The sequence below is a fragment of the Notechis scutatus genome, chromosome 4 (genome assembly GCF_049901735.1).
Source record: "Notechis scutatus isolate UNSWTSFEM ecotype Mainland chromosome 4, rNotScu1.2, whole genome shotgun sequence".
In the NCBI taxonomy this organism is placed as follows: domain Eukaryota; kingdom Metazoa; phylum Chordata; class Lepidosauria; order Squamata; family Elapidae; genus Notechis; species Notechis scutatus.
Genome location: NC_142012.1, coordinates 59937602 through 59955735, shown reverse-complemented (window position 1 = coordinate 59955735; position 18134 = coordinate 59937602). Strand labels below are relative to the sequence as shown.

The 18134-nt window shown below is 39.9% G+C and overlaps 1 protein-coding gene across 3 annotated transcripts in view; it reads left to right on the top strand.

Annotated features, from left to right (window-relative positions):
- Positions 1-14162, top strand: part of PDGFRA (platelet derived growth factor receptor alpha) — an 82160-nt gene extending 67998 nt beyond the window's left edge. For all 3 annotated transcript variants that reach the window (XM_087963514.1, XM_087963515.1, XM_026683892.2), the window contains exons 20-23: positions 5300-5399; positions 6244-6349; positions 8183-8418; positions 9527-14162. In XM_087963514.1, coding sequence (XP_087819640.1) covers positions 5300-5399; positions 6244-6349; positions 8183-8418; positions 9527-9674 — 590 coding nt within the window. In that variant the 3' untranslated portion in view covers positions 9675-14162. The remainder of the gene's footprint in view (positions 1-5299; positions 5400-6243; positions 6350-8182; positions 8419-9526) is intronic.
- The last annotated feature ends 3972 nt before the right edge of the window (positions 14163-18134 follow it).

Sequence of the window (18134 nt, the reverse complement as noted above, 5' to 3'; positions counted from 1 at the left end):
TCTTTTCTGTCCATTACTACAGTGGCATTCCCTTTGTCTGCTGGGAGGATGATTATGCTGCTATCTCTTTTCAGGGTTTGTAGTGCTTTGATTTCATTTTTCTGTAAGTTGCTTTTTGGTGGTTTGCTTGTGCATAAGATGTTGGTAACTTGGTGTCTTATTTTATCAGCTTCATCTGTATTTAATTTAGTTAGGCTGGATTCTACTGCACATATGATGGATTCTGTGGGGATTTTTTGGGGTGCTATAGCATAATTGAATCCTTTGGTTAGGACATCTGTTTCTGTTTTGGTGAGTTCTCTGTTGGAAACGCTGTGCACTAATTGTTTCAGGTGTTGTTGTGAGTTGTTGGGGGTTTTCTTGTCATGTTCTAATTTCTTTAGTTTTTTCAATAATTTTTCTTGTTTGTAAATGCCTTCAGAATCAGCTCTCCAAGTTGTAAGTTGTTTTATCTTGTCCCAAAGTAGAGGGTGGATTTTGCTGCTCAGTTCCAGGTGTAGTGCTAGCAAATCTTTGTTTAACTGATCTAATCGGAATCTCTTATTGTGGAGCTCGTTCCTTAGTAAAGCCATTTCAGTTCTTTTCAGGATACGTTTAGTGGCTGCTGTGCTTTGATGAAATGTTAATTTGAAGCAGGTTGGTGTAGTATTGTTGTCTCTGCAGCTGCGTAGGAATTGGAGGTCACATAGTATTCCTGCTCTTTTAATTTCCAGTTTCTCGTAGGTTTTGATCTGGCTGTTTATTTCCTCCCGTAGAGGTTTGATATTTGTTTTCTTAAGTTTTCGCGGTACTTACATGTATGGTGTTCGGCTTGGTTCGGGTATTTTCCCACGTCATTGTAGTTCTTTTAAAGTTGTAGCAACGTTTCAGCAGAATCTCATCTGCCATCATCAGGCTTCTGTATTGTGTCCGTCTGTGAGTCAGACTTTTACAGTGGTTTCAGATTTGAATTTGGGGCAGCCTATTGCTGTGCCAGAATGGTTTTTCTTCATCCTGATTGGTTGGGAGTCTTGGTCTGTGTTTATTGGTCTCGGAGTTTGCTGTGTTCTGCTTGATTGGTGTCTCTAATATCTTCTGTCTGTTTTTTGGCTCTTTTTGTATCTTGATTGGCTGGCAGCATTGTGTTGCTTTAATGGAGGTCTTTAGTGCAGCTTGGCTTCGGGTAAATGGACGGCTATCATTAGTTAGGAAGCTGGGTTTCATCTGGGTGCCTGGTTGGGATGTGTTTGAGCTGGAGGTATCAGGGGGGATCTGTTTGTGCCCAGGTGTTTGCCTGGCTTGTGGTGTGGAGATTTGCCAGCCAATCAAGATACAAAAAGAGCCAAAAAACAGACAGAAGATATTAGAGACACCAATCAAGCAGAACACAGCAAACTCCGAGACCAATAAACACAGACCAAGACTCCCAACCAATCAGGATGAAGAAAAAACCATTCTGGCACAGCAATAGGCTGCCCCAAATTCAAATCTGAAACCACTGTAAAAGTCTGACTCACAGACGGACACAATACAGAAGCCTGATGATGGCAGATGAGATTCTGCTGAAACGTTGCTACAACTTTAAAAGAACTACAATGACGTGGGAAAATACCCGAACCAAGCCGAACACCATACATGTAAGTACCCGCGAAAACTTAAGAAAACAAATATCAAACCTCTACGGGAGGAAATAAACAGCCAGATCAAAACCTACGAGAACTGGAAATTAAAAGAGCAGGAATACTATGTGACCTCCAATTCCCTACGCAGCTGCAGAGACAACAATACTACACCAACCTGCTTCAAATTAACATTTCATCAAAGCACAGCAGCCACTAAACGTATCCTGAAAAGAACTGAAATGGCTTTACTAAGGAACGAGCTCCACAATAAGAGATTCCGATTAGATCAGTTAAACAAAGATTTGCTAGCACTACACCTGGAACTGAGCAGCAAAATCCACCCTCTACTTTGGGACAAGATAAAACAACTTACAACTTGGAGAGCTGATTCTGAAGGCATTTACAAACAAGAAAAATTATTGAAAAACTAAAGAAATTAGAACATGACAAGAAAACCCCCAACAACTCACAACAACACCTGAAACAATTAGTGCACAACGTTTCCAACAGAGAACTCACCAAAACAGAAACAGATGTCCTAACCAAAGGATTCAATTATGCTATAGCACCCCAAAAAATCCCCACAGAATCCATCATATGTGCAGTAGAATCCAGCCTAACTAAATTAAATACAGATGAAGCTGATAAAATAAGACACCAAGTTACCAACATCTTATGCACAAGCAAACCACCAAAAAGCAACTTACAGAAAAATGAAATCAAAGCACTACAAACCCTGAAAAGAGATAGCAGCATAATCATCCTCCCAGCAGACAAAGGGAATGCCACTGTAGTAATGGACAGAAAAGACTACGAAACAAAATTGACAGACCTACTCCAAGACTCCACATACAAACCCATAAACACAGACCCAACCACATATCTGGAAAAATTAACCAAGAAGAAAATTATAACCAGCCACATAAGCAAAGAGATCCAACACGCGATCATACCCAGAGAGAAATCTTCCAGATGCCCCAAACTATACGGCCTCCCAAAAATACACAAAGAAGGCATACCTCTCAGACCCATAGTCAGCTCCAGAGGAGCACCACTACAAAACCTAGCTAAACACCTAGCAAAAGAGCTACAGCCCCATGCTGAAACAGCAGCTTCTCATGTAAAAACTCATACCACTTCTTGGAAATGATCAAAGATCTACACGTGGAGCAAGAAGATCTGCTTGTAAGTTTTGACGTGGTTTCACTATTCACTCAAGTCCCAATAAAAGAGACCCTTGAAATCATCAAAAATAAATACCAACCAGCTAAACACCTCATGGAACTAACAGAACACTGCTTAACCAACACATATTTCATATACAAAGGACAAAGATACAAACAAATAGAAGGAGCTCCCATGGGATCACCACTGTCACCTGTCATTGCAAACCTGTTCATGGAAGAATTCGAATCCAGAGCCCTGGCCAATGCCATCCTCAAACCCAAACTATGGTTAAGATACATCGATGACACATTCGTGATTTGGCCCCATGGACAAGAAAACCTAAACAATTTCCTAACACACCTAAACAGCGCACACCCCAAAATCAAGTTCACCATGGAAACAGAAACAAACAAACAACTACCATTCCTAGATGTACTAATCTACAAAAAAACAGATGGCACACTAGGACACACCATATACCAGAAGAAAACCCACACCAACCGCTACCTCAACGCCCAATCCCACCACCACCCAGCACAGATAAACTCCGTGGCTAAAACACTAATTACCAGAACCAAACGCCTGGCAGACAAGACACACATTAAGACTGAACTATGCACCCTGACTAAAGTACTGACAGCTAACGGCTTCCACAAAAGCAAAATCACCAGCTTGATCCACAAAAACACACTGAAACATAATAGAGACCCAGAAGATGAACAGACCTATGGAACAGCTGTCCTGCCCTACATAAGAGGTACTACAGACAAAATTAGTAAGGTACTACACAGACATCACATCAGGACTGCCTTCAAAACAGACAGAAAAATAGCAGCCATCCTTAGCAACCCCAAAGATAAAATTGACCTGGAAAACCAAGGCATATACGAAGTCCCTGTGCATCATGCCCGCCACATACATTGGACAGACCAATAGAAGAATAAGCACCCGCTGGATGAACACAAAAATGCAGTCAAAAAGCTGGAACACACTTCCTCACTAGTCCAACACATGGAAGCCACAGGTCATAGCATCAACTTCAATGGCACCAAAACCCTGGCCACTATAGAAAACCCTAATCACAGAATCATCAGAGAAGCCATAGAGATTGAAAAAAGACCAGAAAGCATGAATAGAAGAGATGATTCCACCAGGCTGTCAATCATTTGGAAGCCTGCACTCACAAACAAAAATCTCCACACCACAAGCCAGGCAAACACCTGGGCACAAACAGATCCCCTGATACCTCCAGCTCAAACACATCCCAACCAGGCACCCAGATGAAACCCAGCTTCCTAACTAATGATAGCCGTCCATTTACCCGAAGCCAAGCTGCACTAAAGACCTCCATTAAAGCAACACAATGCTGCCAGCCAATCAAGATACAAAAAGAGCCAAAAAACAGACAGAAGATATTAGAGACACCAATCAAGCAGAACACAGCAAACTCCGAGACCAATAAACACAGACCAAGACTCCCAACCAATCAGGATGAAGAAAAACCATTCTGGCACAGCAATAGGCTGCCCCAAATTCAAATCTGAAACCACTGTAAAAGTCTGACTCACAGACGGACACAATACAGAAGCCTGATGATGGCAGATGAGATTCTGCTGAAACGTTGCTACAACTTTAAAAGAACTACAATGACGTGGGAAAATACCGAACCAAGCCGAACACCATACATATATATATATATATATATATATATATATGTATGTATGTATGTATGTATGTGTATGCGTATGCGTATGCGTATGCGTATGCATATGCATATGTATATGTATATGTATATGCATATGCATATGCATATGCATATGCATATGTATATTATAGACTGCAAAATATTTAGAGTGATGATACCCAGTCTACTGAATCTCCATGTAGACCAGCGGTTAGAAACTGGTGTCCTGCGGGCCGGATGCGTCATGCACAGGCCATGCCCACCCCAGCTCTGCAAACAGGAGAAATGTCATGAGACGTCACATGACAGTAACGTGATGCTGCAAGTTTGACACTTGTGACCTAGACTGATTAGGTGGCGTAGTGGTTAGAATGCAGTACTGCAGGCTAACTCACTGCTCACTTCAGTTGTTCAATTTTGACCAGCTCAAGATTGACTCAGCCTTTCAGCCTTCCATCCTTCCAAGATTGGTAAAATAAGGTTTTAAGATTGTTGGAGGCAAGAGGCTGACGCTGTAAACTGAGGGCTGAGGGCTGTGAAGTGGTATATAAATCTGTTGCTATTGCTATCCCAACCACTGAAAGTACATGTTTATGAAGGCAACGTAGCTTGTTTAGAAGTCTTGCAGTTGTTGAAGTTATGCTTGAAGGATGTGACCAGATCATTACTTCATCTTGATTTACCTGCTGTCTAAAATGTGCATGTGTGTAAATTCTTGGACTCTTATTTTTGACGTACGTTGAATCAAACAAATTTTATACAGCTTTGTAAGATTGAAAAGATAGATTGTTGGTGTTGCTTCTTGAGCCAGAAAACGTGATGTCAACTTTCAACTCTGGTTCTGCAGGTGGGACCCCATACCCTGGCATGATGGTTGACTCCACCTTCTATAATAAAATAAAAAGTGGCTATCGGATGACAAAACCAGACCATGCTACCTCTGAGGTGTATGTATTCACTCGCATCTTCTTTCTCTGCCGGCATGTAATAGGATTAAACTTTTTCAGCTTGGTGTCCTTTCAGCATTCAGTCCAAATTGCTTCCAGGCTGAACTCTGAAATTTGCCCCAGAGCTCTAGCTATTGGTTGGCCTGCCTCCTGCAATATTGCTTCTCCTAAAAAAAAGCCAGTGTTGCGCCTTAAGAAAAAGATGCTGTTTGATTAAAACAATTAGGTAACAAATTAAGAAATAATCATGAATTTTCTGGGATACTTAAAAGTATAAATGGTATATAACAGTGATGGCTAACCTCTTTGTTGTCACGTGCCGAAAGGGCACACACACGCATGCCTGCACCCATAATGCAATGCACGTGTGCTCCCTCGCCCTCCTGTGCATGCGCACATGACCCCCATGCTCTCCTTGCCCCATGCGCATGCATACATTATCCCCTCATGCTCCCCCGCTCCTGTGCATGCATGCGCATCTCCTGCATGCACCCCACCCCCCACGCATGCGTGGCAGATACCAAAAAATCAGCTGGCTGGTGGGAGGCGCACGCATGCGCAATGGAACTGAGCTGGGCTGATGGCTCGTGTGCCGGCAGAGATGGCTCTGCATGCCACTTTCGGCACACATGCCATAGGTTAGCCATCATGGGTATATAATGTCTACTGACAATGAAAGTTGATAGCTGATTCAAAGTTGGTTTTATTGAGGTGCACATTTGTCATTAGCTGAGAGGTCTACCATGAGTGGCTTTCCTCCCCTTTTTTATCAGCCTTATATCTTGTCAACAATTTACTTATGGACTTTCCCAATCACACGTATTTTCTTCTATCTGGTTCCCAGGTATGACATCATGATGAAATGCTGGAATAGTGAACCTGAAAAGAGACCTTCTTTTTACCACTTGAGTGAAATAGTTGAGAGTCTGCTGCCTGGTGAATACAAGAAGGTTAGCCTTTTCAGAAAATGGATGTTGCTTTTAGGATTTTTGTTAGAAGTTCTGTTTATATAAAGCACCACACAGAGCAAACAAACAGTATAGTCACCATGCGCTTTACTGCTCAACTATTTAACTGTGACAGGAAACAGAAAACTCCACTTATATGGATCCAAACTTGTAAATACTGCCATCTACTGGCTGAATACTACTGTAGTTGTTGCATAGAAATACATTCCAATAATGAATCACAACCATTTTAAAAAATATGTTTCTTTATGATCGCTGGGCTGAATTATGGGTTTTAAAATCACATTCTAGAGAATGATGGCAATATGGAGATTAAAAAGTTGGGATGCCTGGGACAAACCTGACAAATGTTATTGTTGGATGGGCAACATACATGATTTTAGGACCCCCTTCATAGAGGATTGTCTAGCTTGTGCCACTTCTAAAAGACAGATGATCCATCACACAACAGATCCTGGAAAAGCTGTTGAAATTAATAGATTAGTTTAGTTCCTTATTGTCATTCTGGACTATAATTTTAGTTTTAATACTTCAGGTTTCCAAGTCAATTGAGCCATATTTGATCTCTAATTAAGTTCTAGACAATATGAGAAAAAGTTGTTGCAAGTGGCATCTTCCCCCAGCAAGGCTCGCTAAAATGTACAAAAAAGTTATCACCAAAATGCTGGAAGTGCAAGGATTGATCAGGTACATTCTACCACATGTGGCGGACATGTAACCACACAAGACAATTGATACAGGCATGGGTAGAGAATATGGTGGGAGAACACATTCAATTTAAGCCAGAATTATTCCTGTTGGGAATAATGACAGAAGGCCCCAGTAAAGGTACAACATATTTAATAATACACCTATTGACTGCAGCAAGAATGGTTTACACAGAGTATTGGAAAAATCAAAATATACTACCAAAAGGAGAGATAATAAGGAAAATTATGGCGTGTGTAGAAGCTGATAGACTAAGTTTAGAAATGAAAAATTAGGGGGATTCAGAATATTACAAAACTTGGAACAATTATTATATGTAGCTGCAAAAAAGAGGGGAAGATCGAAATAAAATCAGCTAGGAGGATTTGAAGCAAAATGTAAATATTGTACCAATAATAGAAATGTTAATGGGTTTGACGACATCTTTGGTATGTATGGCAAAGTATATATATATAAAAGAAAAAGTTGTTGCTACTACCCTGCTATCTGGCCATTTATGCAGGGCCATCACAGCCATTTGTGCTGCAGGGCTTCGGTTAACACAACCATTGTTCTCATAAAAAAAAAATGTTGCTCATTTCTGGAATTATTTAATTCTTTAAAAACACTCGACGTGTGAAGCATGATCCTTGAATGGCAAAATGAAATTGCAGCATACATTACATTTTACAGAGAAAGAAGCCGTGGTGGGATTCAATTTTTTTTTACTAGCGGTTCTGTGGGTGTGGCTTGGTGGACATGGCAGGGGAAGCATACTGCAAAATCCCCATTCCCTCCCCACTCCTGGGGGAAGGTTATTGCAAATTCCCTGTTCCCTCCCCACCCCACTAACCTCTTTCCAGCTCCGTTCTCCTGTGCAGGGCAATGAAAGAAGACCCAGCCAACCAGCTGGGACTCGGGAGGCAGAGAATAGATGGGGGCGGGGCCAGTCAGAGGTGGGATTTGCTGGTTCTCCGAACTACTGAAAATGTCCGCTACCGGTTCTCCAGAACTGGTCAGAACCTGCTGAATACCTACCTCTGGAAGGAAGGCTGATAAAGCTACAGGACAATATAAGGATGAATGTTCTGGACTTCTAAGCAACTTTTTTCAACTTTTCCCCCTCAGAGTTATGATAGAATTCACTTGGACTTCTTAAAGAGCGACCATCCTGCCGTCACACGCATGAGAGTGGACTGCGACAATCCATATATTGGTGTCACTTACAAGAATGAGGACAAACTGAAGGACAGGGAGAGTGGATTCGATGAACAAAGACTCAGTGCAGACAGTGGCTATATAATTCCACTGCCCGATATTGACCCTGTATCCGAAGATGAACTGGGAAAAAGGAACAGGCACAGGTAAATGTAGAAGGGACGTCATTGTGCTGTCAGTTTTGGTCCTGTGAGGAAGTACATTCAACTTAGCTCTGCAGTTCCTGTTAACTAATTCATTTTTATTGGTATTTTCTGTCTATAAATATAGCAATGGCATAAGCACTTAGATTTATATACCACTTCATAGTGCTTTACAGCATTGAACGGTTTACAGAGTCAGCATATTGTCCTCAACAATCTGGGTCCTCATTTTACTGACTTTAGAAGGATGGAAGGCTCTGTTCTGACAAAGGCTTCTGAGACCGTAATTATGCACACGCTTATTTTAAAAACAAGTCTTGTTTTATTGCAACGCTGGGAATTATTTTCATTCCCAGCCAGTAACAAATCTCACAGTCCCTCGAGATAAGCACCCACCTTTCTTCCCTGTGAAGTGCTGCCAATAACAGAAGTGTCCAATGAACTAGAGAAAAAAAAACCCAAGTACAAACAGCTTCAAGAATGAATCTGAATCGAACGAATGACTTTGCTTCCTGCAAAGGTTTCATCATCTTTGCCTGTCCTTTATACCTTATGGGAGGGGCAGTCACCTCCCAGCCTTCATCCCAAGTCTCCCCTTTTGTTTCAGCTGCTCTTGCCTTCTAGCAGCTCTGTGCACATGCGCACTGGGAATAGGCTCCCCTGGGTCCTCTGCCTCGCTGCTGCCAGATTGCAAAGGCTCCAGAGGCAGCACCCCACCTCTGCATTGGACGCAGGACCCTCGTTCGAGTCCGCTCCAGACTCCCTGGCTGATCCCTGCTCTTCCCCACTGTCCGATTCCACTGCTGTCTGCACAGGCTGCCAGCGAACCACAACAGGCTCAATCAACCTTGAGTCGGTCAGGATCAAACTCCTGGCAGTGGGCAGAGTTAATTTGAAGTATTGCATTCTAACCACTGCATACTCTTTGCATTCTAGTCATTCTGCGGCCCAGCAGAATCGAACAAGTGTTTTTTAAGTGTTGTATGCGGGCCAGAGTCAGTTTCTTGTGAGATGCATGGTCATACAAATACGATAGACAAGCAAAGACAGTGTTTCCTGCAATGCATTGTGTGCTTCCTAACTTTTTTTCCCCTTTTGTGTTCTTACACAGTTCTCAGACATCTGAAGAAAGCGCCATCGAAACCGGATCCAGCAGTTCGACGTTTGTGAAGCGAGAAGACGAAACCATCGATGATATGGACATCATCGATGATATTGGCATGGATTCCTCAGAACTAGTTGAGGACAGCTTCCTGTAACTCTGGAAAAGTAGAGTGGGCAACTTTTGAGATGTTTAAAGCAACCTCAGAAAAGAGGAAGATCAAGATATAACTCGTGAACTTTCCGTTCGGTCAGGAAAACCACTCCAAAACCAGATGATAAAGACCTCCCAATGCTCATGCCTCAACAAGTGGTCTCAGAATTTTTCTTGGTTTCATGGAAGACTTTGAAAAGCCAGTTTTCAAGCATCCTTCTTCCTTGAAGTACTCCACAGTAGCAGTTCAGCCTTGCTTACTGATGAATTAAAGCAAAAGGCCATGGATACTTCAGTTTGTGTTTCAAGGGCATTCATAACTCAGATGGATAACATTTCTACTATGGTGAATCATTGTCAGTGTGATTGTATAATTACCTGTTCCTACCAGGATTATTATTATTATTTTTTTGGAAAAAAAGAAGACCACTTAAGACTTTGGCATTTTTACTTTCTTAAGTTTATATAAGCTGCTGGTGGATTATCACCTGAGATGAAGTACATATCGAAAAGAAACCACTTTGGAAAAGCATGAAATGGATGAAGTAATGTTTTATTTTTTACAGATAATGCAAACAAAAAGGAAACAACAGGTATTTCCAAAATATATTCAATAGCTTATTAAATCAAATGAGATTTTTTTTTCATAACCATAGAGGAATAGTTCTTTTATCTACTGTTCTCAGTATTACTAAGTATAGTTTATAACTACTTCTTGTCCTTTGTTAAAACACAGTACTTAATTCACTACTAACAAACTAAATCATTTTAGGGTTTAAATATTTACACAAAAAGCTCTTCTATTTGATTGTTTTGGTAAATTAAACCTAGTTTAAAAAGTAGGATTAGAAAGTGTTTTCTAAGGAGTCTAAATATTAATTTGCCATCCTTAACAGAAGAGCTTTCTTAATACAGAGGCTAACATGCTAGTAAATCTTCACTAGCAGAAACTGATTTTACAGAATATAGAAATCTGAAATGTATTTTTAATAATTGTAATACATTTACAATCAAATTATTGTACAATAGAAATAGGTGACCAATTAATAAGGCTGCTTGGAGCATCGAAGAATGATGATACACATTTAAAAGGGGATTTTGGGGGGTAGGGTGGTATCCGTGTGACCAGTTAGGTTGTATACACCAACTTCTCTTTCTGAAAAAGCTTTTTTCCTGAGCCTGAAATTTCCGGTTGTGTAGCTACTTTGTGCCAAAATGTTTTTGTTCTAAAGAAATTTTCCTATGAAAATTAGCAACGATTATTGTTTTTTTGCAATTACTCCAATGGGCATTGAAATCAAACGTAAAGCATTTGTATGTATACAATATCCTTAAAACAAGGCCTGCCTAACTTCTGTCGATTTAGTGGAAAAAGTTTGTCGCTATATTTGTAAAATGTCAATCAGGTAGCATTAATTCTTTTATATATTCTGAGATAGGTTTAATATTACTCTTTTCTTAATCTGCCTTTTTTTAAATATGTGTGATGGAGTGTCAAATTATTGTATGATTTATAGCGGAATCCTATTTACATCTACTTAAAAGTAAGCCCCAATCAGTGTTCTAGCTTACTTCCAGATCGGTACATATAGGATTGTAGCTTTGAGGCTGTGATTTTTGTCAGAGGGTCTATGGAAATAATAAACTGGAACCAGTCTCTATAAGTAAAGGCTGGGAGCGTATGGTGCACACAAGATGAAATTCCATAATTTTATGGAAAATCCAGTCCGGAGATTTGCAAAGAATAAAATACGAAAGTGAACCAAGTTGCATGCAGGTCTACATGTACAATTTTCTGAACTGGTTCAAGGGTGGAAGCAAAACAAACAAGCAAACAAATAACCTTGGCATGTTGTGAGAGGCATTTGGCATACAATCACACTCACTGCAAGGCTCCAACTCAATAGATGGAGCAGAGACACACATGGCATTAAGAAAATGCCTGTGTGCCAGTGTGAAGGCCTGATGGACCATCTCCTGTGGAATTTGTGTTCCCAAAGTTCTCTTAATGGCACTGCAAAGGTCCCAGAGAGATGATTACTTGGAGCAATATGTCAATAGCTTCTCTGGCTAGAATTTATGACAGTAAAGAGCAGCATATAAAGAACGCACTGAGTTGGCAAGTTTAGGGACAGTGTTGTGTTTACGCTAAGCTCTGTGCTTGGTCCTTGGGCTGAGAAGCACCCCAGTCAGAACCAGGGGTGGGCTGCTGGGGGGTTCCCAGGGGTTCGGGAGAGCCCCTAGCTAAGATTCTGTGCAGTTCAGAGAACCCCAAAATCCCACTCCTGGCTGGCCCCACCCACCAGGCGGGGTCTCAAGTGATGATGCTCCCACAACTTCCGAGGGCAACTTCTGTTCCATTGGTTGATTGTACTCACTGTCAGAAAGTTTCTCCTGATTTCCAGGTTAAACCTCTCCTTGTTCAGTTTCCATCCATTCTTCCTTGTCTGGCCTTTGGGTGTTTTAGAAAATAGATTGACCCCTTCCTCCTCTCTGTGGCAGCCCCTCAAATATTGGAAGACCGCTATCATATCTCCCCTGGTCCTTCTCTTTACTAGACTAGCCAAGCCCAGTTCCTGTAACCGTTCATTGTATGTTTTAGTCTCCAGTCCCCTCATCATCCTGGTTGCTCTTCTCTGTATTTTTTCTAGAGTCTCAACATCTTTTTTATAATGTGGTGACCAAAACTGGATGCAGTACTCTAGGTGTGGTCTTACTAAGGCTTTATAGAGTGGTATTAGTACTTCCCTTGATCTTGATTGTATCCCTCTGTTAATACAACTTAGGATTGCATTAGCTTTTTTGGCTTCTGCACACTGCTGGCTCCTATTTAGCTGGTTGTCCACTAAGAATCCAAGATCCCTTTCACAGTTACCGCTATTCAGAGGTCTGGTTTCACCCAGTCTGTACGTGTCCTTTTGGTTTTTCTTAACTAAGTGTAGGATTTTACTTTTCTCTACATTGAATTTCATTTTGTTAGATATGGCCCAGTGTTCTAGTCTGTCAAGATCCATCTGGATCTTGAGCCTATCTTCTTGGGTGTTAGCTATTCCTGCCAGCTTAGTATCATCTGCAAATTTGGTAAGTTCCCCTTCTATTCCCTCATCTAAGTCGTTAATGAAGATATTGAAGAGTACTGGGCCTAAGACGGAACCTTGTGGCACCCACTGCTTACTTCCCTCCATGTAGACTTAGACCCATAAAGGACTACTCGTTGAGTACGGTTTGCCAGCCAGTTGCGAATCCATCTAGTGGTGGTGCTATCTATTCCACTTTTTTCTAGCTTACTAAGAAGTAGGCTGTGGTCTACTTTGTCAAATGCCTTGCTGAAATCTAAATATATTATGTCCACAGTGTTTTGCTGGTCTACTAATTTAGTAACTATGTTGAAGAATGAAATAAGATTGGTTTGGCATCATCCTTTCTTAACATACCTGTGCTGACTGCTAGTTATTTCTTTACTTGTTTCTAGATGCTGGCAGACCTGTTTTTTTTAATTATCTTTTCCAGTATCTTCCCGGGTATTGATGATGATTGGTCTGTAGTTTCCTGGGTCTGTTTTTTTTCCTTTTTTGAAGATGGGAACCCAGATGTAGACTCCCAATATCTTATTTAGCATGTACCTTTATCAAGTGTTTGCATTCCACTGGGCAGAAAAGTACGATAGAAACTTTATAAATAGCAAAAGATATAATTTGGGGCTGTTTATGTTCCATAAGTCTTCATGTTTCACCGAGCATTAAATGGACTACAATATTCTTGCCTTGTTGACGGTAATAGGCTTGCCTTTCTTTTGTATCTCGGAAAATTTGCCCTACCCCATAAGATGCATAGTTTGCTATTTTGTGGACAGATCCCCTTGACCTCACATCCTATGAAATAGCATCTGGCCTACATGGGCTCAGAAGTTGCACAGGATCAGATCTGGTTAATCTGCAGAATAGGGGACTGCTATAAAATACTGGGGTTGTAGGATAGACGGACAAGCACACACACAAAAAAGAAGCCAACAGTGAACTAATTCTTTGTTGTGCCAGAAAGCTACAGTGTATAAATATGTCCACATTGACCTTAGTTCCTTGTTGCATTACAGTGCAAATTGGTATGTACTATATGCTGCTCTCTGCTCTCTCTGGCTTGCCATGCGTCACGCCTTTGGGACCAGCACTTCTTATGGGACCAAAATTTAGATATGGACCAAAATCTTTCTTATTGTCGTAATCTTCTGAAAATTATAGCTCCAGATACAGCAATGGACTGCACATTCAAAAGAAAAACTTAAGTCAACCTCAACCCAAGAGCTACTTTTTGCAGTCAGGTTGCAATCCTATGTGATGGTAAGGTCCCTGGAATTAAATGGAGCTATTTTATTTTTAGTTGATGTATTTAGGATTGCACTGGATTTTAGGAATATAGTGGCTGATGAAAATCATGGCTACTGGTTTCTACATTATGGCTCAGATTCAAGAAGCTTTCACAAAAAATAAATAAATGCCCAGTTTCTGTCTCTTCCATACATACATGACAATCAAATCTGCCTGTGAAACACAACTTTCTGGGTTAGAATAGCTGACCTATTCGTTAAAATGTTGTCTGCAATTATACAAAACAGTCCTATGATATAATGAAGGACATAAGATAAGGTGATGTTATACATCAATATGTATATATGTATTTTTATATCAATTTTGAGGAGTACTGCCAAAACATTTATGACAAGCTGTATCACTGCCTTTGTTAATATTTTTTTTTACTGTGATGTATTCCACAGGCATGCTAACTGTTGCACTTTTAAATGTCCAAAATTTATATTTTAGATAAGGGATGATAAGGAAAAGAGTGTTCCAAGTGGTAGTTTGGGGAAATGTTTGGGAAGAAAAAGCTGGAAGAGTGACTAAAGGTACAAAATGTAATGCAAATGCCCCTTTTCTTATTTTTTTGTCTTCAAGAACATGTAAATTAAGATCTTTATATTTCAATAAATGATATATATATATATATATATATATATAAAATTTAAAAAATGCTTCAGAAGTTTTTATTTTTACTCAAAGCAATCCACTGTTACCTCCAGTCTGGTGCCAGACATGATTCAATTCACCTTGTTTATTCTAAGTAGCAGTCAGTGTAGGATTCATTGTCATCAGAATCAGAGGTGGTATTCAGCAGGTTCTGACAGGTTCTGGAGAACCAGTGGCGGAAACTTTGAGTAGTTCGGAAAACCAGCAAATACCACCTCTGACTGGCCCAGCCCCCATCTATTCTCTGCCTCCCGAGTCTCAGCTGGTTGACTGGGTCTTCTTTGGTTGCCCTGCACAGGAGAACAGAGCTGGAAAGCAGGTTAGTGGGGTGGGGAGAGAATGGGGATTTTGCAGTATCCTTCCCCTGACACGCCCACCAAGCCATGCCCACCAATCCAAGCCACGCCCACCAAGCTATACCCACAGAACCGGTAGTAAAAAAATTTGAATCCCACCACTGATATGTAAAAATAAATGCTTTTTCTTCTTTTTAGAGAAAGTTGTCGATTATAAGCTGTTCCTGGATCCTTACCTCTAAAGAAGGTTTAAATAATTTGCAACTTTTGAGAAGTAGCTTTTTTCATTACCCACAAGGTGGAGCTATTGTGCAAGAATTTATCTTTAAAAAAAGTTTTTTTCTAACAAACACACACAGAGAAAGAGAGAGAGAGAGAGAGGCAGGCAGGCAGGCAAGCAGGCAGATATTCATTCCTGGTATAGCCTGTAAGTTTGCTTGGTCTTCTGAAATTCCTTTTCCCCAGCTTCCAGATAAATGTTGAAGAATTACAGAATTACCCACAGTGACAAGGAAAAAAAATTATTTATCCCAATATGAATCCAGTTTCCCATTTTCAAATATAAACATGAGTTTCTGAAACAGGCGTTAAAAAGGCAAATATTCTACTTGCGTAAAACCTTTTGATCTGGTAGAGTAGACTGAACAGGAAGAAGCATACCATTGAAATTAGTCCAAACTGGGTTTTATCTTCAGGGATATCTAATAGTTTCTACAAAGGTGATGAAGAAGCAACAACAATCCCAGTTCATCCCCGATGTTGCTATTTTCTTCTTTTACCAATTAAGAAATTAAATGAATGTGTAGGATGTCTGCCGCTTCACAATTTATGGAGAAGGACAAAAAAGGGGTTTGCAGGTTTTTTTTTTTGCAGTTCTGAGATGCATAAGTGCCCCATTGTGCCTACCGTCCCTGTCCTATTTATTATCCATTTATTCATACCTATTTCCTGTATTCTTACTCATGTTTATACTTATATCAATTATCGTTTAAGCGATTGACAAATCAAATAAATGAATGAATGAATAAAATAAATGTTCGCTGTCCTGCCCGTGGTTAAAAACCCCAACTCCCAAAATAAGTGATTGACTGTTGAGAAGGATTATTCTACTGCAAAACTTTGAAGGATGAGGTGTCTTCATATGCCTATATTCCCCTCCTTTTACCACTGACTAATCTCATATAACATTCATTCATATGCACCTTTATTGGAAACTTGTGTAATGGGCATTGTAAATTTACTTCTGGGTAATCCGAAACAATTGCCAATAAGTAATGCCCCAAATATAAATCAGTTATCCCTTAAAAGAAAGCAATGTGATCACTCTGATTTTCATTCTGAAGGAAAATTAATAATTAGAGGCTGTAAGCCTTTAAAATTACAGAGAGCTTGCCAAGACAGGCATTTTATTACATGCAGATTGTTTCCTACATATTTGGTCAAATAAACATGTTGAATTAAACCCTGTTGTGGTAGTCCCTGGGGTTCTCTGAACTTGGTTGTTTTCTTGCAGATGTTTCATTATCCAGCTAGATAACATCTTCAGGCCAGATCTCCATTGTTCAACTCTAAGCTACAAATACTGTATTCTCTTCTGTTGCTAAATCCTATTTTCTGGTACACCAATGACCAAGAACGTACAACATTCTGTTTAAAGCTGTATCCCATATATCCTTCATTGGAATTAAACTGAGGTGCTCTTGGTCATTTCTCAGAAGTCAATAAGGCAGCAAAAACTTGTGTTGAGATTTACCAGATTGGGACAAAGTATCTGTGTGGTCACGGGCCAATTCTTGAGCTGCAATTGTCTTTTGGCAACCAACTATTCTCGGTGACCATTTCTTTAAGACTTGTTTACAGTAATCAACACACCTGATTTCCTTTCCAGTTGCACGAGAAGATAATCTGGATGAATCTAGCTTGACATCTGGTAGAAACCAAAGCTAAGCCAGCAATCTTAGGAAATGCATCTGATTCTTGATAGAACAGGTTTTCCTTTCTATTATTCATTTCACAGCAGAGCCTAACAAGTTCTGCAAATATGTGGAAAATCGGAGCACTAACTTCGATTTTCAACAAAATGCTGACAATCATACCTCCAGTTTTGAAGCTACAACCTAGAACAAATTCATCAAGAGCTTGTCATACTTAGCTAAGTACTACTAAGCAGCTGTGAGGCATGGCACCCACTAAAATCTCACATTTTCCCATGATTCTTTATATAGTACATGAAAGAAAGGCAGAACTGTCAGTAATTATATTGAAGAGACCGCCTCCCAATCATGTCTTACAAATAAAGGGTTAAAGACTTTATTTCTACCAAGAAGTGGCTTATTCAAGAAATAAATAGAATAGAATAGAATAGAATAGAATAGAATAGAATAGAATAGAATAGAATACTTTATTGGCCAAATGTGATTGGACACACAAGGAATTTGTCTTGGTGTAAATACTTTCAGTATACATAAAGAAAAGGTACATTAGTTAAGAATCAAGAATCATAACGTACAACACTTATAGTCATAGGGTACAATCAATCAAATCATACTAGGAAACAGTCAAGTGGGAGGGGATGGGTGATAAGGAGTAGTGAGAAGATTAACAGTAATAGTAGTGTTTCTTATAAGAAATTATATGCTTAAATAATAGGAAGTCTGGTACTTGAATGGGGTATTGTGACTTTGAACAACTAAATAAGGAAGGACTATGCCATATATAAACATGTGTATTAATATTAGGATTAGCAATGGCGACCTGATTAGAAGTTAGAATAGAGGTAGAAATAAGAAATGGGGAATATTAGCAGATATATATATATTAAATAATAGAATATAAGTAATAATTTGATGAAGATTAGAGGGTGAAAGATGGTATTACCATCTTTGGCATTAAAATGGAACTACTTAAAAAACCAACCATGTATATTAATATGGATTATATAAGTTTGATTAATATAACAACTATTAAAGGTAAAAGTTCCCTTTGCACATATGTGCTAGTCGTTTCTGGCTCTAGGGGGCAGTGCTCATCTCCGTTATAAAGCCGAAGAGCCAGCGCTATCCGAAGATGTCTCCGTGGTCATCTGGCCGGCATGACTAAATGCCGAAGGCGCTCAGAATGCTGTTATCTTCCCACCAAAGTGGCCCC